Below are 25,563 nucleotides of genomic sequence, written 5' to 3'. Positions count from 1 at the left end.
TTTTTAAGATGTAGAGAATAATTTAGTATGATTTTAAACTCGTGGATAAACAACTCGGACTCTATCAACATGAACATATTATTAGGTGGAGTTTCATTTGTTGCATAGTAACACACTAACTCACATTTTCAAACTCTTCACCTGTCACGTTACTCCCGATCAATATTACGATTTGGCTACAAAATTACGCTATTCGGTCGTTAGGAAAGTTTTTTTTATTCATTTAATAAAGAAAATGAATAAAGAAAGCATTCTAGCTTGGATATTAATGTCATCCAATTTAATTATTTTTTACCGAGAGGATGTGAGAATAGGAATCTCTTTAGAACCATGAGATGTAAATTTTATAATTATTGCGTTAATATATTTTTTTTTAATTTATAAAATTTATTTTGTTGGTAAGTAATTTGACGGATAATATAACATATTAAAAATAAATGAGGCTCCTTCCTCGATATAATATAATTGAATAAAGACGAAGTGAAGAAAAATATAATTTAAATAAAAATTAATGGATTATATAATTAGTGGANAAGATACAACTAATACCTAGGAAAATAAAATAAAATATAATGCAAATCAAATCAAATCAGAAAGAGAAAAGAAAATACAAGATACAACTAAGCACAGCTGTAAAATAAAATTAAAAAAAAAAGAAAAAGAAAAAGAAAAAGAGGAATTCCGCTGAGCTATTCACCTTCATCTCCCTCTAACGGACTCGTCCATCTTCTTCACGCTGTCTCCTTCTCTGTTTCAGCGGCTCAGTTTCGCCGCCGTCTTTTCTCCTCTCGTGCCGCTGTAGCCTCCTTCTTCCTCCTCCTAGCGGGTTTAATTTGCACTGATTTTCTACTATCTTCCTTGTACTGGTATTCTCCTGATCTCCATCTATGCCTTTCTTCTCACTTCATAACACACAAATTACAACTTGTCTAATGAAACAATGGAGGAGTTGTTTTAGTTTTTTGTTTTTGATTTTACTAACAATAGCTGAATAGCAACCTGAAAGCAAAGAAACCTTGCTGTGACGTTTTGAACTGCTATGTGGTACCCTCTGCACTTTGATTTGTTGTATATGTTTGTCGATTGAGGCTTTGATCATCTGTATACCTATTTTGTTTCTGCTGACTTGAGTTTTTCAGTATCTCCCTGGATAACCTACCGTATTATCCAATTTTCTTTTAATCTCTAGCTTGTAGGAGTTGGATATAGTTACATCAGCTCGGATTTCTCCGAATTAGGGTTTTGGCTTCGAATCGTTACTCTAGTTGTCATTCTCCTTCCATTACAGCGTTTGGGCCTGCATTGTAGGAGTTGCAGAACATTCTTAATCGGCCACCATTGTTATCTACTTTTTTCAGCGATGAATTTCTCTTGGCTGTGTATATCTCTGTATACTAACTTATCAGTTTTTCTCCAAATAACGAAAGATATACAAATGTCGATAAAGAATTATTTATAAAGCCTTTAAAATCTTTGGAAATAAATACGCCTTTAAAAGTAATGAAAACCTAAAAAAAAAAAAAAGAAGAAGATAATTTAACAATAAATAATTATCGATAAATAACAATTATTGAAGACATGCAACCTATTTTGACACTCTTTCGAGGTTTCGTTAACCTTTGAAAAAGGATTTATTGAAAATTGTTTAATGCTTTTTCAGAGTTATGACCTTAAGTAATTGTCAGATTTCGTGTCGTGTTTGTTGAGTTTAATTCAGTGGATAGAGGTTTTGGGCATGGGTGGGTTGAAGAAAAAAAAAAAAACTACCCAACTTGATGGATTATGATGGTTGTGTTATCAATTTTTTAGGTGGCCATTTGGACAAATAGGTCGAATGGATTTAGGTGGCCATTTGGAAGGAAGTGGCACAGATTTAGTTGGCCACTCTCGGACATTTTTTAGGTGGCCATTTAGAGGGAAGTGGCATAAATTTAGTTGGCCACTCTTAAGTGGTCTTTGGAGAGAAGTGTCACAGATTTAGTTGGCCACTCTCGGCCATTTTTAGGATAAGATAATTATTTAAATAGGTGAATTTGATGAGAAATAAGATCAGAATCTTTTTCAGCAAAGTCAAATCCCAAGTTTTCTCTCTTATTTTTACGCATTCTGTTTTTCATTTTCTTCCAACAAATGTCCTCTCTCTTTCCGTCAACGATTTCCTCTCACCAATTGTCAAAAGACAACATGCTTTCTTTCAATTGTATTTTCCAGTAACAAACGAGCACTTGGAAGCTTTATGTATTTAGTAACTCATAAAGGTGGTAGTTATTTTTGTATCTCTTAACTTATTGCATGTACATACTACACAGGACATGGACCATCATGAAGATGGCTCTGGGGTTGAAAGTCAACCCAAGAGAGATGATGAGGTGAGATTGACATACAAGTCTAACTGATATCATTTAGTGTTTTAGCTTTTGATTTCCTCCATTCATTTACAACTTCTTGGTCATAATCATTAGATATGTATAATCTATGGTTTGAAACTTCATCCTTGCATCCTTGCAATCATTAGATATGTATAATTTGCAACATATTGCTTGACACATCTAATTATATTTGCTATCATTTTTCTTGGTGAGTCTAGTATGAGACGTTTCTAGTTCTCCTACAAGATGTATAGGTGATTTTAGCTGCTGATTGTTTCTCTCATGTTGTAGGAAATGGTTGCCCGTCAGGAAGAAATTAAAAAGTCATTTGAGGCTAAAATGGCTCTTCGTCAAAGTAATTTGAATCCTGAGAGGCCTGGTTAGTGAATTGTCTTTAGCATTTTGATGATTTTAAGTATTTATTGAGTTAGATGTAATTCTATTTTCTTTTTCATGGCAAGTGAAATGTTTAAACCTAGATGATGAAAAAGCAACGAATGTTGTCGTACACTTTATAGATAGACATTTTGATTTGGACGTTTTACGTCTAATAAATATATTTTAAAATTTGTTTATTTATTTTTAAAGACGTGGAAGTAGGTATTTGAGATCACTTGGTTAGCCCACTTAAGGACTCTGAGAAGTCTTGTTGAGATTGGGGATGGGTGTATTCTCTGGATGGGAAAGACCACAATAATCTCATATAAAACGATTTGGGTTTAGCTAATAAAAAATGTTTTTGTGGGGTGGGAAACTGAACTTTCATTGAGAAGAATGAAAGAAAATACGAAGGCATAAAAATGTCCACTAAAAAAGGAACACTGCAACAAAAATAGACTCCAATCTAAGAAAACTAAACCAAGCGCATGATTGCCGAAAAGTCTGGCCTCAAGGATGCATTAAACCTAGCTACCTTTGAAACCTCCTCCCACAATCTTTTTACCTCCTTAAAAATTTTGCTGTTTCTCTCGAGCGAGATTCTCCACAGCTTAAAAAAGAAACTTGCCTGCCACTTGTCTCGAAATGGGGGATTAAGGAGCACGTCCTCAATCCTAGCACTACCACCCTTCTCGAGCCAAACACGAACAAACAAATGCAGACATTTTCTCTATAAGGAATGAGCAAATTGGCCACCCCATAGCAAGTGGTCTATATTAGCCTCCTGCTAGTCAAACACAGAGTCCTGTCCCAAATTCTCAGTCTTAAGCCCCATTCACTTTGTCCTGTCTAGCTAGGGCCTAGGAAAGTATTTAATGAAGGAAAATGAACTATTTAATTGTTAAGCTTTTATGGAAAATCAGATTTTCCAATCGTTACTTGCATACTTATTCACATCTCTACAAAAGTTATAAAAAAAAAAGGAACCCTTCATATGTTTTTACTAGTTTCTTGATGACTAAAAGGCATGCTGAACACGCTTCATCAATAAAACCACTCAGCTTCGAGTCTCAATCACTTTGGGCTCGTCCTTATTGATGGTTTTGTGTGGGAAAAACTTAGAAAGAAGTGGATGAAATTAATAAAGGGTGGGCTAAGACTTCGATCTTCCTTGACGGAAGATTGATGGGTGAATAATGGCACAGACTCAAGGTAAGGGCACCCATTTTCTCCTTTTATTTCTGTCATGGTTGGAATTCTTGGGGGCATGTCCTCAAGGTTCTACTTTCTATTTTAGTATGAATGATTTTGAGTGTTCTCCTTAGGGGCGACACTTTGGAAGCTTTGGTTAGAGTGTTCTCCTTAGTGTTTTCCTTAATGACGGTTTGAGATAAATGAATAGATTTATTTATTTATTTTTATTTTTTTAAATTTCATCGAAGTACCAAAGTACGTATGCAAGTTCAATTTCTTTTGACACAAATTTGACCCATTTTATCCCATGTATGTTCAATTTGTTAACTTTTGTTTTTGCCTGCAGACTCTGGATTCCTTAGAACTTTGGATTCTAGTATTAGACGCAACACAACAATTATTAAAAAGTTAAAGCAAATAAATGAAGAACAACGAGAAGGGCTGATGGATGAATTGCGAAATGTAAATATGAGTAAATTTGTTAGTGAGGCTGTTGCTGCTATTTGTGATGCCAGGCTTAGAGCTTCTGATATACAAGCAGCTGTTCAGGTAACCACTTTTCAGTTCTTTTGTTTTCTAGCTCACTTTTGTGGTTTTTCGTTGGGTGGGGGCAATAGAAACTTACTCACTTCAAATGATTTTGACGAAAGTTTTCTGCTAATATCACATCATCTTTTTGTAATGCCCCTTTCTCCAGTTGGTTAATATTTTTCTTCATTTTACATTGGTATTTTACCTTTTACCTATGTAATTGATTTAAAATTCAATCTAGGGTCTCATTTAATTGGTTGGTGCCTTGTTCAGTGTCTGGCCTCTCCTTGTTCTTTCATTCATCTTAGTGAAAGTGACTTTCTAAATACAATTAATGATTTACAGAACCAAATTAATCTGTGGACAACAGTAACCAAATGTTCTTGCAATTACTCTCTTGGTTGGCCCTTTTAGACTGGACCCCCTTTTTTGTATTGCTTTTTGGGTTTGGGCGGTTTGGCTTATTGGGCTGGTTTTGTATTGCACTTTTGAATTTGTTCATTTATTCTCCACAAAAGCTCGTTTTCTCTAAAAAAGGAAGAAGGATTTACAAGACCAAATTTATCTGCTAAGAATGTAAAATTTTGAGTTTATTGGCAGTGTTTGATAACCAATCTTTCACATGCTATGGTGAAAGTTTTGCCTCTTATCTATTTCTGATGTGTTTCCTTGTCCCCTCCCCCGATAAAAAAAAAGATCTGTTCGCTTCTTCACAAAAGGTACAAAGACTTCTCGCCATGCTTGATTCAAGGACTCTTGAAAGCATTCTTTCCTGGAAAGTCTGGGGATGAGTTGGAGGCTGATAGGAACTCGAAGGCCATGAAAAAGCGCAGCTCTCTCAAACTTCTTTTAGAACTTTTTTTTGTTGGAGTTGTAGAAGACAGTGCAATTTTCAATAATATTATTAAGGATCTTACAAGTGTTGAACATTTGAGGGATCGAGATACTACCCTAACAAATTTGACTCTCCTTGCTAGCTTTGCTCGGCAAGCTAGAATCCTCTTGGGGCTACCGCCTACTGGTCAAGATCATGAGGAGGTACACAGCTTTTCCTCAATTTCTACATAGCCACGGTACTGTTAATGTTAATTCTGCATTTGTTTTGTGTGGATTTTTTGACTATTGTAATAAGTTTATGCTTCTCACGAATAATGAATTTCCATGTATATTGCAGTTGCTAGTTGATCTTCACAACTTGTACTGTTGACATTTTTCTTGCTCTTCATATGAATAGATGAAATTTTCCTTGTTTCCAATTGTGATTTACTCTAAATTTATTGGGTAACATTCTATTACAGTTTTTTAAGAGCCTCAATATTACTGCCGACCAAAAGAAATTCTTCAGAAAGGCGTTTCATACATATTATGATGCTGCAGCAGAATTGCTTCAGTCTGAACATACTGTAAGCAATTCACTTTCCTTCACTTCATTCACTTTCCTCACATCTCTTATTTTTCCTTACCGAGCTCATATTCAGTGATAAGGTTCTTGACTTGGTTGTTTGTCGTTAGTTCATCAGGATGTGTGTTTTTTAAAATATTTTTGGGCTATTATACAAACAGAATAATCATGCTATTTCATGAATTTTATTCTTGTAACATTTTTATGGGTGATCAACTTCCATCATGATGAATGAAAGTATATATTTTACACTTGTAATGATGGTTTGCTTGTCACATTCCTTTCAATGGCAGTCACTTCGCCAAATGGAGCATGAAAATGCAAAGATCTTGAATGCAAAAGGAGAACTTAGTGATGAAAATGTCTCTTCATATGAGAAGTTGCGAAAATCTTATGACCATCTATATCGAAATGTCTCATCGTAAGTTGCACTATGACACTCATGGTACAAGGTTTTTAACAGTCAATTGTTGACTTGATGGATATATGGAATTATTCCTCAACGTTACCCTCATCAAAATCTAACATTTACTTCACAATTTGCATATTAATTCTTTATTGCATCTTCTGCTGAAACAGTTTCTTATTTAAGTATTCTGGAGGTATTTCTAATTCAAATATGAGTGAAATAATCCTTTATAGACGAGTATGGCACACCATGTTGAGATCAGAGGTAGTTGAGATGCATTGGAGAAATATAAGTGTTATTCTAATAAGAAATAAGATGGAGACGAAAATTGCTCAAAGAAATAAGATGGGTTGTCAATTGCTTCATGTGAAGAAAATTATGACGATATTGTAATTAAAAATATCATATTTTGAGCTCATCACAAAGTAAAATAGATTCCATGAACTATTTTTCACTGGCAAATTAATGAACATTTGCACAGCTTAGCAGAAGCACTTGATATGCAACCCCCAGTGATGCCAGAAGATGGTCACACAACCAGGGTTTCTGCAGGAGAAGATGTTTCATCACCTGCTTCTGGAAAGGATTCTTCTGTGCTCGAAGCCATATGGGATGACGAAGACACCCGGGCTTTCTATGAATGCTTACCAGATCTCAGGTTTGGCCTGGTCAGATTATAGATTGTCTGAGGGAAAGCTTGCATCCATTTTAAATTATACTTCGTTTAGTTACCTAGACTTGGAGATATTTTTGGACATATACGTGTAAGATGTGTTCTACATTTGTGCATAGTCAGATTCTGATTGCACGTCTCATTAATGTTTTCTTATCACATAGTCCATTGTGTTCTTACAAGAATTATATTAGTTGGTATGCTGAATGTGCTTTTCAGGGCATTTGTTCCAGCGGTACTGTTGGGAGAAGCAGAGCCTAAAGCAAACGAGCAATCTGCAAAGCCGGCAGAAAATCTGGCTGTAATTTCTCAGGCTTGCAATTTTGTTTCAAAACTTCATTTTTTTAAGGAAAAAAAAAAAAAAAAAAACTCTTTTCTCACTAGAGCATGGACACTTTAGTTTGCTAGCGTGTCGGACACTTGACACCCTAACACTTGTTGGTTACATATTGACATTTGTTAATACATGTACCTATTCATATTTATATTTATCCTAGCATACTTTTTTCCTCGTACCTTTTTTTCAGTATTCTTCAAAAGAAAATAAACATTGAACTGTTAATGCGAAGTTTAAGTGGAGTTTATAACTATTACTTTATTTTCCTATTTTATTTAAAACATATCGAAAATATTTTTTTAAACTTTTATTTTTTTTTTTTTTTTTTATTTGAGTGGAATATGAACTCTACATAACATTTATGGGTATTAAATTTAAAATTTTAATAACTGAAAGAATTAGACATGCTTGTAATTTATGAATGGGGGAGTGGACAAAATGGTCCAAAACTAATTACCGAGCACCCTCCCTATAAAAAAAATTGATCCATGAAAATGCATCAATTGATCCTTCGTGGTCCTTGTTAGCCTATTCCATGAAAATGCATTTTTATGCTTGTTATTAGTTGAAGAATTTGGATGTCTTCTATCTTAAAAGGAATCTGAAGCAGACCAAGGTCATCAAACATCCATAGAGGACGTGGAGATTTCTACGGATGGTTCGCTACAGGATGGAAAAATCAATGAGAAAGGAAAGGACAAAGAAGAAAAGGATAAAGAAAAGAACAAGGATACAGACAAGGAGAAGGGGAAAGAAAAGGACGCAGATAGAAAGATTGAAAATGAAAAAGAAAAGCTTAAAAATATTGAAGGAACAAATTTGGATGCTTTGTTACAGAGACTCCCTGGTTGTGTCAGCCGTGACCTTATTGATCAGTTGACAGTAATTGATTCTCTATCTCCCACTTTGACTGTGAATTTTTTTTAGAGGGGATGGAAGGTTGGAAATTTGTGAAAAATGTGATGTTAATATTCTTGTATACTTGCAGGTAGAGTTCTGTTATTTGAATTCCAAGGCTAACCGAAAGAAGCTCGTCAGGGCTTTGTTTAATGTACCTAGGACATCTTTGGAATTGCTGCCATACTACTCACGCATGGTTGCAACGTTGTCGACTTGTATGAAGGATGTATCTGTCATTCTCCTCCAGATGTTAGAGGAGGAGTTCAATTTTTTATTGAACAAAAAGGTCTCATTTTAGTTGGTATAAATTTTTTGGGAATGGAATTGTCCTTTTATCTTCTATTTATTTCTTTAATTTTCTTCATAAGCTATTTTTTTCTGCAGGACCAAATGAACATTGAAACGAAGATTAGAAATATTAGGTTTATTGGAGAGCTCTGCAAGTTCAAAATTGCTTCAGCTGGCCTTGTTTTTAGCTGTTTGAAGGTATGAGTGGAGGAGACACCTGTTGATGTTTATTCTTTTCTTCATTACTTTCTGTGTATTTTTAGTTGTTGTGGTTGGAAATTCATGGACAAATTATCTCTATTTGGCAGGCATGTTTAGATGATTTCACTCACCACAACATTGATGTTGCTTGTAATCTTCTCGAGTCCTGTGGTCGTTTTCTTTATCGGTCTCCTGAAACTACAGTGCGGATGGCTAACATGCTGGAGATATTGATGCGCTTGAAAAATGTAAAAAATTTGGATCCTCGACATAGCACCCTGGTAGAGAATGCATACTATCTTTGCAAGCCTCCGGAGAGATCTGCACGGGTGTCAAAAGTTCGTCCACCATTGCATCAGGTATGGGTTGCATCCTACACTCACAAGCTTTTCCCCAAGTACAGTTGGTTCTTATGTTTTATTTACTCATCGTATCCTGCAGTATATTAGAAAGTTGCTCTTCTCAGATCTAGACAAGTCTGCCCTTGAAAATGTGTTGAGGCAACTTCGGAAGCTTCCATGGAGTGAATGTGAGCAATACCTTTTAAAATGTTTTATGAAAGTTCACAAAGGGAAGTATGGCCAGATTCACTTGCTTGCTTCTTTAACGTCGGGTTTGAGCCGATATCATGATGAATTCTCGGTTGCTGTTGTTGACGAGGTATGTCCACTTCATTGAGAACATTTGAAACTTAAAATGAGACTGTTAGTCTGCCTGATAAGATCACTACCCATAGAACATATGGATTTTTGTATAACTACACTTTCTACTTCACAAAAGCCTTTCTGGATTTATGTTCTCATACTGATTTCTTTACCCATTTATTTTTCCACTAACAGTTTCTATACATTTTCTTTTTACAACCTCTCTTTACATCCACTTTATTCTTTTGATCTTCACTAACTCCTTTGCTGACATTAAGGGGTCTTTTTAATGTTCACGTACTTCTTAATTTCTTTCTGTATATTCTCACTAATGTCTTTAAATTCATCAATATCTAGTCCTTTTGCATATACTTTCTCCTACATACCTTCCTTGAGCACTCTTTTTGTCATTTGATTACCAAGTCGGTTTCTAAAATATGCATTACAATTTTAAGCATGTTGTCCTCTAAAATATGTCAGTTTAGATTTTTTTGTCATGCATAAGTATCGAACTAGATAAAAGTTTTTAATTATAGTAGAACAAGTAGAACATTAGTTCAGTACTTGTAGAAACTAGGCATAAAACTTAATTATCAAATTGACTGCTCCGAGTAATTTGCTTTGCTAATTGGAATACCCACTTGTCTTTGTGGATTTGACATACGACTTCTCTTACCTAAGAATCGTCATAGTTATTTGTGATGCAATCTCTGAAAATGGCACAGTATGTTTTGGATGACCAAAACAACAATTTTACTATGTTCTTGTTTGAGTGATTAAAAATTGATAATCGTAGTGGAGCCATAGTAGATAGCAAGATAAAATTGTTGAACAGTCTCTGAAATTGTGCATCTCTTGGAAGGAGGAAATGTTTGGATATTAGGGAGGGTGATGAAAACATTTTACCCCAGGAAGTAAGATGGATATCCAACTTTACCAAGACTTATGTCCAAGATAAAAATGAGATCTATTTACAATCCCCTCATTCGGTATTGATAAGTCCCAATGGGTGAATCTTAACTAATCAAAGTAAAACAGATCTCAAGAAAATAATAAGATAGAGATCTCAAAAGACCTCTTCCTGAATCTAAACGTCAGCTTACAATACCACTTCTCTCTATGTACACTAATAATTCTCTCGAAGTCCCAGCCAACAACATTGTGTTCTATGAAACCAACTAAGAACTCATGAACATAGGATACGAGGCATCCAATAGACAGAAGAGAAGCTTGGAAATTGATGGTCGAGCACTCAACTACAGAATTCAACCATTAATTTCGATTAATAGCAAGTTCTTAGTTTATCTACTGCTTAATGAACATCTGAGAGCATATTTTCCCCCTTTGCATACATATTTGAAATTTCTTGTGTAGAAGTTATTATGTACTACATGACAAATGTTGTTTGCATATTTGATCAGGTTCTCTTGTTCATAGCTGATTTATCTATTTTATTCATTTTGAAGGTGGTTATTTATCTCTATGATTTTCTAGGTATTGGAAGAAATTAGGCTTGGGCTCGAAGTAAATGATTACGGGATGCAGCAAAAACGCATTGCCCATATGCGGTTTCTGGGGGAATTGTACAACTATGAACTTGTAGATTCATCTGTTGTTTTTGATACCCTTTATTTGATGCTTGTCTTTGGCCATGGCACATCAGAGGTACGGAACTTGTTTTGTTGATTTTTCTCCTTTTTTTTTAAATTTAATTTTACCCCGACATGTTACGGTTGTTAACCGTAGGCTTGGTAACATGGTTTATCATTGCTACCACCCCACCTGGAAACCTTTTCTTGAATTATTTATTTATTATTATTATTATTATTATTTTGTGTGTGCACTATGTATTCAATTTGCATCTTGGATTCTTTATAAAGTAACCTTAAATTAAGAATGAGCAACTTTAAAGTTATTACTTTAAAATTTTCAATTTCATTAAGACATGAGCAACCTTAGTTTTAAGCAGCAATCAATGGGGATGGGGCAGTAAAACTGTAAGGACTTGAGCCTTATAGAACATTCTGGGATTATTCGATAAATGATGTGGACCAAACATATGTTCAATGCTTGTGGAGGATACTGAGTCTTGTTTTATGAGTACAAGTTTGTTTCGTTGTGATTGGTCGAATGAATGTTTTGTTTCAAGGCTCATGTGATCGATCTTTGTTGCTTTTAGCAAGATGTATTGGATCCACCCGAGGACACTTTCCGCATAAGGATGGTTATCACTCTTCTTCAAACCTGTGGTCACTACTTCGATCGAGGATCTTCAAAGAGGAAACTTGATCGATTTTTTATACACTTCCAGAAATATATTCTCAGCAAAGGCGGGCTTCCATTGGACGTAGAGTTCGACTTACAGGCAAGTTGATTATCTTGTTAGTTTACTTGCCAAATGTTCTATAACATTGCAAATTATTCATGGTCACTAGTACAATTGTTATTCTTGTGATCTTTGTCAATTTGGTGAAACTTTGGAAGGAGGAAGAAAGTTGCAACTGATGAAGTTGCATTTACAGGATTTATTTGCGGAATTACAACCAAACATGACCAGGTACTCGTCCATTGAAGAGGTAAATGCTGCTTTTGTAGAACTTGAGGAGCACGAACGTTCTGTCTCAAGCGACAAGTCCAATACCGAGAAGCACCTTGATGCTGAAAAGCCTATGAGCAGAGCAACTTCCAATACCACCTCAGCTAATGGAAGGGACACGGTGAATGGCTCTAGGGAAAATGGTGCAGCTCATGGAGACGGTGTTGATAGTGACAGTGATACAGGAAGTGGTACTATTGAGGCAGAGGGACGTGACGATGAAGAGTCGGACTTGGGGAATCATGAGGATGGATGTGACAGTGACGATGACGAAGATGATGAGGAAGCTGGTGGACCTGCTTCTGATGAGGATGATGAGGTTCACGTTAGACAGAAAGTGCCTGAGGTAGACCCCAGGGAAGAAGCCAATTTTGATCAGGAACTCAGGGCTGTAATGCAGGCAAGAATTATTTTTGTGATCACTTTATTTTCTTGCCATGACACGATGAATGCAACAGCACGTTCAATATTTTTTTAAAATTCATTCGGGTTTTAAATGGCTTAATTTGTTGATTAAGTTATTTCTTAATGCAGGAGAGCATGGATCAGCGTAGGCAAGAGATACGTGGTCGACCAACATTGAATATGATGATACCAATGAATTTGTTCGAGGGATCGACGAGGGACCACCATGGAAGGGGGGCTGGGGGAGAGAGCGGGGATGAGGGATTGGATGAGGATGCTGGGGGAAGCAAAGAGGTTCAGGTGAAAGTTCTTGTTAAGCGTGGGAACAAGCAGAAAACGAAGAAGATGTACATCCCTCGTGATTCCGCACTTCTACAGAGCACGAAACAGAAAGAAGCAGCAGAGCTAGAAGAGAAGCAAGATATTAAGAGGTTAATCTTAGAGTACAATGACCGAGAAGAGGAAGAAAATAATGGATTAGGCTCCCAAACAATGAACTGGATGCAAACAGGGGGCAATAGAGTCCCTACTCGAGGAAACAATTGGGAGTCATCTGGCGGGAGGAGCGGTGGGTCGCGTCATCTGCATCATCGGTATCCCGGCAGTGGCGTGCATTACAGTCGAAAGAAGTGAGTTCAGTTCACCATTGGTACCCTGGCAGTGGTGTGCCTTACAGTGAAAGAAGTGAGCTTAGTGCATCATGGTATCTTGATAGATGAAGTCAATTACAGCAGGCATCGTAAATATCCTGGCAGTGACTGCTTATTACAACAGTAAGAAATGAGTTTGACAGTTCCTTACGGAAGGAGTTTCTTCATCAACCATATTTTGTCAACCATTGTCGACTTACGTACAGATCCCTACAGTATAGCCTACGAGTTGGTCTTTCTTCGATGCTAGACCATGGTTGACGATTGAAATCATAGATGATGACGATAAAGTCGCAATTAAAAGAAGAAAGGAGGCTTTCGTTGTTGGCTTTCGGTGTGTATATCGTGTTGATCCCTATCTACTTATAGAGGCATTGTTTCTTGGTATTGCATGAAAAGAATGGTTTGTCTGGAACTGAAAGTTGTATGACAATTAAAAGATTAGCTTGCGAGATTGCTTGTGTTGTGTACAGTTCTTGTGTTCGGGCGTTTGGCTATTTCGGATATTGGAATGTGAATTGTATTTTTCTTGCAGTATACAAGCTTACTATGTGTTGTACATTTTTTAACCTTATTTTCCCACACCCTCTCTTGATGGCAATAGGTCGCGACGCTGTTAGCGATGATAATCAAACCCTGACCCCGACATTGGCACGACCCAACAACATTGGCCTGTGTGCTTCACCCTCATCAATGTGCTCAAACCTACAACCAGCAGACGTATGTGATTGGTGTAAAAATAGACGGCTGGTGATAAGCAGGAGGAAACTGAGAATGATGTCAAGTCATCATGTCTCATCCTACACAACACGTGCTATGGTGGCTAGTGTTAGACGAACACGACTCTCCACAATGGTATGATATTGTCCACTTTGTACATAAACTCTTATGGCTTTTTGTTAGACGAACACGACTCTCCACAATGGTATGAGTCCACTTTGAACACAAACTCTGGTGGTTTTGTTTTGGTCTTCTACAAAAAGGCCTCAAAACCAATGGAGAGGGTATTCCTTGATTATAAACCCTTCATCATTCCCTAAATTAGCTGGGATTTTCATCATCCAACAACTGGAATAGGGTCATAATGGATTTTCATCATCCAACAACTGGAATAGGGTCATAATCACGGGAGAGTGTGCTAACCCCAAAAGCCCATCCTCAATTTTGATTATAGGCTGCAACTTACTTGCATGAAGTCAGAGTCGGTAATCACCCATCAGCCATATGGTTGTGAATTCGTTCCCAGGTCTTGCATGGTAAGGATATGGTTGAAATTTTATATTATTATTCTTATTATTATTTGAATTATTGCGTAAGAGATTTTTTTTTATAATTATATTGTATATATCAGCATAAGAGTAAAACACTAATACAATATTCTCAATATAATATTATAATAGCTGAGATTGGGAGACACGTAATTACATTTAATTTATTCCTTACATAACTATATTTAGAAAAAAAAAAAACAGTTCGTATAATCAAACACACAAACGGCACAGATCGTCCGGCTTCCCGGAGAACATCAGGGTGCAGGCGGCGGTGGGGGGAAGTTGAAAGCTCTAACTCCATCGATCAGCGGCGGAGACGGCGGTCGTGTCGACGGTGGTGAAGGTCGGTGCGGCGACCTGGGGGCTTTACGGACATATTTTCGAGCCCAAACGTGCTTGCCGTTAATGGAAAATTTAGCTTTGGTCCTTCCTTCGAGGACGAGGTCGATGGAGGATTCCGTTTTGACGACGAGCCGGGCGTACAGCGGCTGCTCCGGCGGCTGCGCCTCTTGCATGTGAATGCTCTCTATGAAATCTCCATATCTTCTGCTCCAGAATCAGCTTTTCATACGTTAGATTTAAGGTTCTGAATTTTTTGTGTATATAATTTTTTAAAAATAAAATAAAATTTTAAAATTAAAATCTATACATAATATTAATCTATTATACATTCATTAAACAAAATAAGGAAAATTTAGTGACCTTTTCTCTTTTTTTTCTTTAAATATTTAAATTTTTAATCAAATAAAACATATTTTTAAAAGAGTATTTTAGACAAGACAAAAAAAAAAAAAAAGACAGATTGACTCACGACTAAGTTTTAGGACAGGACTATATACCATGTTTTAGGTCTATTGTCACGACTAAATTTTAAGTCATGACTCTATATTATGTTAAACGAACATTACTCTCCACAATGGTATCATATTGTCCATTTTAACCCTAACCTCTCCTGGCTTTGCTTTGGGCTTCCCCAAAAGACTTCATAACTAACAGAGATAGTATTCCTTGATTATAAACCTAGAGACGTGTGACCTTCATCATCCAACAAACAGATCCATTTAGGANAAAAAATAAAAAAAAAAAAAAAAAAGTCAAATAGGAAGGGAATTAAAAAAAAATTAAATTTAAAATATTTACCTAATTATGAAAATTTTGACTGTGCACGATAATCTAGAAAATATTGACAAAAAAATCCACATGCAGAGGAATATAGAGAAATATTGGGAAAATAAAAATAAAAATAAAAATAATAAAATTTAATAATAATAAAAAAAAATAAAAAATAAAAAATAAAAAACCTGCCAAAATAGTCTCTAACTTCCTCCTCAGAGATTGGGTATCCTTTGGAGAACGTCAGAAAAATGGTCCTCTCGTCCGGCGGAACCGCCTCCCCTTCTTCCTTCCCACTCCTCAGCTTTAAACGACCGAACAAATCACTCATTTCACTCTTCGAAATCACGTTCCGGTTACCCACTCTCGCACTCTGACTCGCCGTCGCCGCAGTCGACGGCGGCGGAAACGGCGGCGAACTCTCTCCCCTCACATTCACAAATCCAAAAGCTGGAACAACAAGCGGACTAGCCGGAGCCGCCGCAAAGTAACTTCCACGGCCACCATGAACCGCGGGAACGGGCACGGAGGCTCGTGAAAGTACGCGCTGGGTTTCAAGCGCGTAGAGAATGTCCTTAAACGCCCGATAGCAAATATCAGTACAAATCTTGGTAACGCCACGGAGGATCCCGAGCCGGTTCTCATGGAAGAACCGGAGGGAAACCGGGGTTTTAGAAACGTGTTGAATGAGTGGAATATCGATCGACGTGTCCGGTTCGAAGGGGAATTTGTCGTTTTCTATACAGGCTAACGACAAGACAGCCTCGTCGAACAGAGCGTCGACCAACGCGTCGGGTAACGACAGCATTTTGTAGACTAAATTGAACTCTTCGCCGTTCTGTTCGAGCCAGAGCCAGAGGCCCATGACCCGAACCGACTCCTCCGGGTCGCGGCCCAGTGTGAACACCATGCGACTGAAGAGAGTTCTGTCGATCGTGTGGAACACGTTGAATTCCTCTTGCGTTACAGTGTAAATATCAGCGCGTGGGGAAGACGAAGAGGAAGAGGAAGCCATTTACAAAAAAAAAATAATAATAATTAATTAATTAAAAAAGAAAAAAGAAAAAAATGGTGAGGAAATGGAGAAGGCTTGGGGGTTGGTATTTAATGGCATGAAGAGACGCCATGGAGGAATTTGGGTTGCATGAATCGATGCTTTTGAGGGGTTATGTGTTCGTTGCAGAAATGGAATCCAAACTCCATTAACATATTTCCAATATAGGCTTCTCTCTTGAAAGTTTTGGCAAGAATACTTGCCATATTTTCGAGCCATTGTTCGGGTTTGAGACAATACGTTGCATGTAAGAGAGAGAAACTAAAAAGTTATGTTATGAACCGTTCAAAAAAATGGTCGGGTTTAGTGTAAAATTAAGAATTATATGCTCGGAACAGCTTAAAAGGGTGTTAGATCGATTATTCAAAATGGACTCATTTAACCTCTGTGATTTATATGCCACTAAATCACTTGAAGAACGAGAAAGACAACTACACGGGGCAGTGGTCTCTTGGACATAGTCCTTTCAGGCCGTGGGCGTCTAGTCCATGGTCCATTAGATGGTGGTGCAAGGCTAGAAATTTGAACACATTGATTCGGCTCGTTTCTGTCTTTTGCTTCAGGGCCTGTCCCTCAGTGTGGTCAATACTCCATACTCTCAGTGAAGCTTACATTTGTTCACTAATTATGACAGTTCGCCGAGGCCTCTTTTCTCGTAGGGTTCGAACGCCCACAAAGGAGGAGGGATATTTTATTGAAATTCCCATAAATAGTATTTGTTTTCGGTATAAATTATATTTTTGCTTATTTCAATGATCTCGAATTCAAAAGAAGTAGTTCAAGACTTACTAAATATGAAACTATCGGCAAACATTCAATCCTTACAAAACAAGATTTGATCGAGTATCGAGATGTCAAAGACTTTAAAGCAAAATACCAAATGCAAATGAAAGTGAATCCAATTTTTTCCATTCCCAACGAAGTCCATATTTGACATGAATCTTCTTTCATAATGGTACGGAAAAATAGTATCATTGAAGTAGCTACATGACCAACTTTAAATGTAAGAAGTCGTGAAGCGTTACGTTCCTGTTTACGAAATACTACTTTTCCAAGCGAATTACTGAAGAAAGACTACTAGGAGTGGGAATCAAATTCTAGCCCTGAAAAAACAGCCCGAGGTTCGACCTATGCTACTACCAAGCTCACCCCAAGCAAGAGATGCAATAACTAGAACTTCGATATCCAAATTCATTCACCTAAAGACTGAAGACCGAACTAATCTCATTCTTTTTTATTCATTATTGTAACGTGCCAACCGAAGTAAAAAGCAAAGCTTTCTGTAATGCCTATCTATATATGTGAGTGGCTCGTTGCGAAGAAGTACACAAATTGGTTCGAGTGGAGAAAAAAAAATTGAATTCAAAACGTTTTCGGAGGTAAAAAGGAAAATAATGTGAAAATGACCAAAAATAATAGGCAAGTAATTATTTTTATTTTTAGTTTTTTTTTAATATTTAATATTCATACTAAATATGACCCAAAGGAGACGGCCTTAAAAAATTAAAATCATGTAAAAAATGACATTTAAAATTTTGTATAATTTGAAAATATTGTAAAAAATCATTTTAAAATTTATAATTATTTAATGCATTTCCATATTTATAATTATTAGTTAACATTTTAGGATAATAACAATTTATTGCCATATTTTGGATGGTCATCATAATTTTGAATATTTAAATATTTAATATATATTTAGATAGATGGATAATTATTAAAAAAATATTTATGGAAACTTTTTAAAATATATTTATCTATTAAAACTCTCAAATTTTCAATTTTAATAAATAAATAAATAAGTGAATCAATTTATATCTTACAAAAATTGTTAATACATCAATTTAGTTTAATTATTACACTAAACTTTATTTTATAATTAGTATTTGATAATATCAAATAAAATAAAATTTTCAAATTTATAAGTAAATATAATTCAAAATATATAAGTGTCCCGCTCCCGCCTTCCTTCCATTTGCCTTTTTCTAATCATTTGGAACTTCAAGTTTCATAAAATCCTCTCTCCTTCCTTCCATCTGATTCTGGATCAATTTGCCGAGAGATAATCCGTCGTTATGTCCTCTGAGCACAGATTTCAAGAATCTCAACTCTAAGGTACTTCCGTTGTCGATTCTGTTTATAACTTTCTACTTCGATTCGTTTCTTTTCTCCCGTTTTCGCATTTGTTAATCTTAATTGCTGTGTTCTAAGTGAGTCGTGCGAGTATCAGAGCATCGAGAAAGCATGATTGTGAAACGTTATTTCTTGTTCTTCATCTGGAATGGAATCGCACTGTAATTTCTTTACTATGATATGCGATTTTGATGAATAGTGGATTCGTTGACTCTGCAATTTGTTGTTTATGGCTTTTCTTCTGTTATATTTTCTCTTAGAAGTAACGATGATTACATGTTCTGTACGCATCTTCTGAAATTTCTTCTTCTCTTAGTTCTTGTGTAATAATTGTAATTGAATTTTGATTACCATACATTATACTTGGATAACAGAGATACTTGAATCTTGAATTGATTCTTTTATTGAATGTTGATGATGCTTACAAGCTTCTCAATCATGCAACTGTGAACGTTTCTTCTGTGCGCGATCGTTTTTATGTTGAGCTTCGTTATGTCCAGGTGATGGTGATTTGGAATCGCTATTGTATTTACTCTTTATTAAAATTACAACGAATGGATGAAAACTTGAATTCTGCATATATTGTCTGGAATTACATCTTTTCTTTCTTAATTATTATAGGATTTTGATTTTTATGTATCGTAATTGGATGAGACGGATGCTTGAGCCTCGAATTGCTTTTCTTGTTGATTATGATTTGCCAAGAGTTTATTCATGAAGAATGAAAAGCTCGAATCCGTCGTTATGTCCTCTGAGAACAGATTTCAAGAATCTCAACTCTCAGGTACTTTCGTTTTCGATTCTGTTTATATCTTTCTACTTCGATTCGTTTCTTTTCTCCCGTTTTCGCTTGGTAATCTTAATTGCTGTGTTCTAAGCATCGAGAAAGCATAATTGTGAAACTTAATTTCTTGTTCTTCATCCGGAATGGAGTCGCACTGTTATTTCTTTGCTATGATAAGCCACTTTGATGAATAGTGGATTCGTTGACTCTGGAATTTTTTGTTTATCGCTTTTTTCTGTTATATTATCTCTTTGAAGAAACGATGAATGCATGTGGAAACTCTTATTCTGTACGCATCTTCTGAAATTTCATCTTCTCTTAGTTCTTGTGTACTAATTGTAATTGAGGTTTGATTACCATACATTATACTTGGATAATAGAAATACTTGAATCTTGAATTGATTCTTTTATTGAATGATGATGTTGCTTACAAGCTTCTCAATCTTGCAACTGTGAACGTTTCTTCTGTGCGCGATCTTTCCGTGTTGAGCTTTGGAATCTCTATTGTATTTACTCTTTATTAAAATTACAAGGAATGGATGAGACGGATGCTTGAACCTCGAATTGCTTTTCTTGTTGATTATGATGTAGACTACGAGCTTCTCATTTCGCCTCTGATTGCTGTTTGGAATTTATACTTAGAAACTCGGATTCTGAGCATATCGGGTGGTGTTTCATAATCTCTTGCGTCCAAATGGCTATAGAACCTTCATTTTTATACATCGTACTTGGATCACATAGATGCTTGAATCTTGAATTGATCTTTTATTGATTAGATGCGGCTTCCAAGCTTTCTAGTCTTGCTTCCGTGCACATTTCTTTTGTGCGCGATCGCTGCAGCGCTGAGCTTCTTTATGTCAGGGTAGGATCGCCAGTAGTGTGCTATGTTCGCACTAAATATTTCTTTGTTGTGATCTTCTTTTGTGGTGATTGGTTTTAATGATAGAAGTGAAATTCATCTTTGTCCTGTAATTGATCCTTAACTACTTTTTGTATACTCAGCTATTCGCCGATTGAATCGTTTTTACAGCAAGATCAGATATCCGGAGGAAGGTTTATGCTCTTAATGGGCGTGAAAATGAAAATTCCAAGGAACAGTTGTTACCGTATTCCAAGTGTAATCGGCGCATGATTCCAGGTATGGCCTATATATATATATAGTTCATTTGATTTCATTTATTGAAACTCGATGAACTGTTTACAACCTTGAATTCAAGGAATTATGATAATGTGGTTAACATACAGAGGAAAGAGGAACATCTCTTAAGTATCTTCTCAATCGCTAGAACCAAACACTAACAGCAAAGCTGAAAATCACAACTTCGTTAAGAGCTTAGCTTCAGACTTTTCACCGGCGAAGGTATGCTGCAACCTTAATGATAATTGCATAGCTAATAGTATGCCGTTTGTTTCTTTGAAAAAATGGATGGCTTAATCTGTTCGATTTAATGTTCTTTCCTGTATGTCAGGAGAGTTTTGAACCCTTTTGAATTGGCCATTGGTAACAAAGTTTTTGAACCCGTTGTTGATGATGAAGTTTGGTCTATGGAAGTCCAAATTTCTCCCAGTGGTGAAGTAGGAAGACCAGGTATAGTCTCCACATCTATGTAAATATTAAATACTATATTAATAATTCTTAACGTTTCTAATCTTATATGTGTCATATTAGTTCTTTCTAGATTTTTAATGAACAACTAAAAAGCAATCTAGAAATAACACAGCTTTTAATAATATTCCTGGGGAATCTAGATTTGGTTAGATTTACAAAACAAATATCTAAGGTCCAGGGTTATTTACTTCAGGATTGTGCTTAGTCTTCTCAGATCATGCAGTTAATAAGTTTAATTACGGATCATGATATACAAAAAATAAATTAAAATAAAATTAAGGATCGTGTAATTTTACTAATAAGAATCATTAGGAAAAATGTGAGACGAAATTGTTTAAATTATAAATCAGAGCCTTCATGCAACTGCCATTGTATTCATCTGGTTTTGATTTCCCTTCATTACAGAGCTACAGACGAGCACAAAGTGTCTCTCAAATAATGGTAATTTCTTGCCTCCATCATAATAATTTGTTCATCAATCCATCTTATTTTATTACCCGAATAATATTATGCTGTTATATAGTATAGTACAAATAAGCAATGGATCAAAGAGGATAACCATCGACGCGTAAAATCCTAATAAAAATACCGGTATGTTTCGGCCTCATATACAGGTTAGTCTCCGCCTTTTCCGTCCGGCCCAATTATTTATTTATATTATTATTATTATTATTTTGTAATAGTGAAATTTGAATTTATTATAATTATATTTTTGTTTGTAAAATAAAATTATCTTTTTAAGAATTTGTATATTATTTGCTTCTACCCCGTTCTATTTAGAACTACCTATTTAGAAGTTTTAAAAATTTCTTATTATCGTTGAAAATAGATTTTAAAAAATAAAAAACATAAAAATTTCTTATTATTTTATTTTTATTTTTATTTTTAAAAATTTAGTATATTTATTCTTGATTGTTGGCCTTTATATCTTTTTTATATATTTTTTTAAATTTAAATAGGATTAATTTAATTTTTCAACTTTTAGTCAATCTAGTTTAAATAATTTAGAATATGTCTACTTTTATTATAGTTTATTATTGATTTATAAAAACATTTTTCTAACAACACCTAAAGAATTTCGCCTAAAAGTCCTAATAAAAAAAATATTTTCCCCCGATAATTAATGCATAATGCTCTATTTATTTCCATCAATGCACATGCTAAGTTCATATTTTAAATGTGCTTTAGAATTAGATAATCCTATAGGTTTTAGCACTTTTCATATTTTGAAGCATGTGGACGAAAGTATGGTGGAACATTATTCATCTTGAAGGCCTTAACTGTGATTCATATAGCTAGCAGGATCGTCCAATATGGCAATAATCAATTCATGAAAACTCGACACATTTTGTGCAGTACCTTCAAACATCTCATGATGATAATATGATTATTCTTATGATCATGTAATATTGAACCGACACCGTTTTCATTATCAATTGAGTATGTTGTGTTGGAAGAATAAATAGTAATGTAAATTTTTTAATAAAACTGAAATTTGAATTGATTTTAAAATATAGTTAAAAGCTAACCAATAAAAACCAAAAATTGGGTGAGAGAACCAAGAGTGAAATTTTCTAGGACCTTGGCTTCTCTTTCTTCTCTTTGAAGAGAGCCAAGAGCGAAACTCCAGAAACCTTCACAACCTTGAACCTCACACCAGGAATATCTCCCACGGCATGACCCTTCCGTCCAAACCCCGCGATCAATACTTCGTCCTGTAATATAACATAACTAAAACGTGTTAAAATAAACAAACTTATTTAATTTTCAAACATAATACAAAATAACACTATCAAATTATTCTACTTTTTATATCATAAAAAGCATACATTGTTTTTTTTTTTTTTTAATTAAAAATTATAGGAACAAAGTCGAGAAATAAAAGTTTTGAAGATAAGTGGGAAGAACTTTGAAAGCAGAAACCTATTTTCGAAAAAATTGTTTACTTATAAATTTAGAAACATTTTTATGACTGAAAGATAAACGGAAAATAAAAAATAAAAAATAAAAAAAACTATCCGCCACGTCATTTTCTAGTTTTCAAAAACTTTTTTTACAGGCAAATTAGAAAGCAAAGCAAAGTCAGAAAAAACATGATATGATCATATAATTAGATTGACTTACATTTTCCTCGATGTAATTCAAGCAACCGTCATTAGGTACAAAAGCAGCAATCTTCTTCCCATTTTTAATGAGTTGAACACGAGCACATTTTCGAATAGCAGAATTTGGCTGTTTGGCTTCAATACCACTGCATTTGCAAATTCAAATTTGTAAATATAAACAATTCTTCGACAGTAGCATAAGATCCAATAATAACCTTACATCTTTTCTAGCACAATCCCTTTCGCATGAGATGACCCTGCAAAGGGCTTTTTCCACTCGTTACCAAGACGGGACTTCTTATACGCCTTATCGGCCCACCTCTGCCTTCTACGGTGGGATTTCAACTTACGACCCGCTCCCATTCCACGAGTCTTCCTGCAAAACTCATATTAACATGATCAGACTGTTAGGAATCACGACTCTCCACAATGGTATGATATTGTCCACTTTGAGCATAAGCTCTCATGGCTTTGCTTTGGGCTTCTCCCAAAAGGCCTCGTACCAATGAAGATAGTATTCCTCACTTATAAACCTATGATCTTCCACTAAATTAACCAATGTGAGACTCACTCCCAATACAGGTCGACTGAACGGTTACACATCAAACAACAATCGGCCATTACCATAGCAGGATTTGGGAAATAAGCTGATAAGGAGTAGGACAAACTTATACAATGTGTATGACTGAAGATTTTTCAGTTGCTAAGAATGTATTCTTCAAGATTTTTCATGGAAATAATGACTCTTGTCAAATGAGAAGATCGATTTAATCTACATATTAAAATTGAGGGCATGAATATGAAATTCAACGAGTATGAGGAATCTATGTTTATGTTTCCTCCAACGAAATTGCATATAGAAACTGACATACAATAACGTCGATTATCTAAGCTTTGTATATGAAATATGAATTTGGAAGGTATTATACAAACTTTGTTCTCAGCATTATAGACACTGATAGAGAGAACAAGAGGCTAAATACATGAATACGACAATAACATCGTCGTATTCAACAACAAGGATGAGGAACCATGGAAACTACGAATAAAAGTTGTAAACAAACATCGTCGGAATAAATTATTTCATTGTCGGAACAAACAAACATCGACAATAACATCGTCGTATTCAAAAGCATAGTATATGAATAAATTCTTATAGCTATATACAATAACATCATCGGAATTTCCACAAGTTGTTTCCACTTATATTATCAGATAAATTATTTCAACCACGTGGATAAGCGAAGAAGGAAAGAGAAGCTATCAACGATAGAATTCAAACATAGCATATGAATAAATTCTATCAAGCATATGAACAAGCGGAGAGAGAGAGAGAGAGAGAGAGAAGGATTATAGTCACAAAACATATTATCCACAACTCCAAGCCTATCAATTGTTCAGAAAACCAACTAGAACGATCAAGCATATGAACAAACGGAGAGAGAGAGAGAGAGAGAGAGAAGGATAATAGTCACAAAACATATTATCCACAACTCCGAGCCTATCGATTGTTCAGAAAACAAACTAGAACGATCAAGCATATGAACAAACGAAAAGAGAGAGAGAGAGAGTAGGATTATAGTCACAAAACATATTATCCACAACTCCGAGCCTATCGATTATTCAGAAAACCAACTAGAACGATCAAGCATATGAACAAACGAAAAGAGAGAGAGAGAGTAGGATTATAGTCACAAAACATATTATCAACAACTCCGAGCCTATCGATTGTTCAGAAAACGAACTAGAACGATCAAGCATATGAACAAACGAAGAGAGAGAGAGTGAGTGAGAGAGAGTAGGAATATAGTCACAAAACATATTATCTACAACTCCGAGCATATCGATTGTTCAGAAAACCGACTAGAACGTATCAGTACATGTTTTAACCAAGACATTTTGATTCTTCTTTTGAGCAAAAAAAGAAAGAAAAAAACAATCCTCAAAAGTTCAAAACGTCGTTTCTCCTGGTGTACAAATTCCAGTTTAACATCTTAACAAGCATCCAGTTTAAAATCAAACATCCGTATGAAATAACGCCTTCGAAATCGTTCATATGAGGCTCCTATAATGCAGAAAAAAGCAGATAGAATGAAGGCAAATCCTCGGAAAAGGTTTTGCAACTTCCTCGAGAAAACATAATTGGACGAAGAGAAAGTAAAGGAGATAGAAATGCGTACCCCATAGTTGCGGATTAAGAAGGTGTTGCGACTTCTTCAAGAAGCACCGAAATGCGAAACACAAGTGTGTTAGACTGTCTGGCGGAAACTCTGAACCCTAATGACCATGAAATTTGGAACGGACGATATATATACACACCTCCTCCGGGTAATTGATGCGGTTTCGACTAGATAATTACGGAATTACCCTTGGGAGTTCAAAGATTAAAGTTTAAATTAAATAAATAATATACTATATTTCAATCTATTCCTCATAAAATTTTCAAATAAACAAAAATTTAAATATCAATGAGGCCGATATAAACATTATTAAAATAAGATATTTTAATATTTGTAC

The 25,563-nt window shown here is 35.4% G+C and overlaps 3 protein-coding genes and 1 long non-coding RNA gene across 6 annotated transcripts; 2 read left to right on the top strand and 2 right to left on the bottom strand.

Annotated features, from left to right (window-relative positions):
• The first annotated feature begins 669 nt into the window (after positions 1–669).
• On the top strand, positions 670–13,514 carry LOC111792008 (regulator of nonsense transcripts UPF2-like). The gene is made up of 18 exons (XM_023673434.1): positions 670–866; positions 2,310–2,369; positions 2,661–2,748; positions 4,288–4,490; positions 5,169–5,510; positions 5,771–5,875; positions 6,168–6,295; positions 6,765–6,941; positions 7,176–7,257; positions 7,891–8,175; positions 8,282–8,479; positions 8,578–8,679; positions 8,790–9,041; positions 9,124–9,342; positions 10,821–10,991; positions 11,506–11,691; positions 11,849–12,322; positions 12,457–13,514. Exons 2-18 carry the CDS (start codon positions 2,313–2,315, stop codon positions 12,958–12,960), a joined length of 3,573 nt encoding a protein of 1,190 aa, XP_023529202.1. The 5' UTR covers positions 670–866; positions 2,310–2,312; the 3' UTR covers positions 12,961–13,514.
• An 869-nt stretch (positions 13,515–14,383) lies between these two features.
• LOC111792024 lies at positions 14,384–16,425 on the bottom strand. The gene is made up of 2 exons (XM_023673435.1): positions 15,550–16,425; positions 14,384–14,794 (listed from the first exon to the last, which is right to left on the bottom strand). Exons 1-2 carry the CDS (start codon positions 16,374–16,376, stop codon positions 14,503–14,505), a joined length of 1,119 nt encoding a protein of 372 aa, XP_023529203.1. The 5' UTR covers positions 16,377–16,425; the 3' UTR covers positions 14,384–14,502.
• Positions 16,426–18,420: 1,995 nt separating this feature from the next.
• On the top strand, positions 18,421–21,591 carry LOC111779426. 3 transcript variants are annotated; one of them, XR_002812701.1, is made up of 7 exons: positions 18,421–18,530; positions 19,170–19,332; positions 20,363–20,470; positions 20,578–20,692; positions 20,802–20,920; positions 21,347–21,382; positions 21,470–21,591. It is a non-coding gene; the product is annotated as an uncharacterized LOC111779426 (long non-coding RNA). The 3 variants fall into 3 exon arrangements; XR_002812697.1 differs by having other exon boundaries at positions 20,335–20,470; XR_002812702.1 differs by having other exon boundaries at positions 20,335–20,470; positions 21,465–21,591.
• A 724-nt stretch (positions 21,592–22,315) lies between these two features.
• LOC111777149 (40S ribosomal protein S23-like) lies at positions 22,316–25,337 on the bottom strand. The gene is made up of 4 exons (XM_023656639.1): positions 25,227–25,337; positions 23,267–23,422; positions 23,066–23,192; positions 22,316–22,656 (listed from the first exon to the last, which is right to left on the bottom strand). The coding sequence occupies exons 1-4, from the start codon at positions 25,229–25,231 to the stop codon at positions 22,516–22,518; spliced, it is 429 nt and encodes a 142-aa protein (XP_023512407.1). The 5' UTR covers positions 25,232–25,337; the 3' UTR covers positions 22,316–22,515.
• Positions 25,338–25,563: the final 226 nt, after the last annotated feature.

Source organism: Cucurbita pepo, chromosome LG01 (assembly GCF_002806865.2).
Source record: "Cucurbita pepo subsp. pepo cultivar mu-cu-16 chromosome LG01, ASM280686v2, whole genome shotgun sequence".
NCBI lineage: Eukaryota > Viridiplantae > Streptophyta > Magnoliopsida > Cucurbitales > Cucurbitaceae > Cucurbita > Cucurbita pepo.
Note: the sequence above shows the minus strand (reverse complement) of the source record. Positions and strands in the feature narration are given on the sequence as shown.

What these genes read in the sequence shown, in the direction of transcription:
- LOC111792008 (XM_023673434.1), top strand. Translation starts at nt 2,313, where the DNA reads ATGGACCATCATGAAGATGGCTCTGGGGTTGAAAGTCAACCCAAGAGA. An exon ending in TTGTTTTTAGCTGTTTGAAG is followed by an intron (nt 8,680 to 8,789) that starts GTATGAGTGGAG and finishes TCTATTTGGCAG; the next exon opens with GCATGTTTAGATGATTTCAC. An exon ending in AACTCAGGGCTGTAATGCAG is followed by an intron (nt 12,323 to 12,456) that starts GCAAGAATTATT and finishes TTCTTAATGCAG; the next exon opens with GAGAGCATGGATCAGCGTAG.
- LOC111777149 (XM_023656639.1), bottom strand. An exon ending in GGGATTGTGCTAGAAAAGAT is followed by an intron (nt 23,193 to 23,266) that starts GTAAGGTTATTA and finishes TTGCAAATGCAG; the next exon opens with TGGTATTGAAGCCAAACAGC. An exon ending in TGAATTACATCGAGGAAAAT is followed by an intron (nt 22,657 to 23,065) that starts GTAAGTCAATCT and finishes GTTATATTACAG; the next exon opens with GACGAAGTATTGATCGCGGG.
- LOC111792024 (XM_023673435.1), bottom strand. Translation starts at nt 16,376, where the DNA reads ATGGCTTCCTCTTCCTCTTCGTCTTCCCCACGCGCTGATATTTACACT. An exon ending in GTTAGAGACTATTTTGGCAG is followed by an intron (nt 14,795 to 15,549) that starts GTTTTTTATTTT and finishes ATTCTGGAGCAG; the next exon opens with AAGATATGGAGATTTCATAG.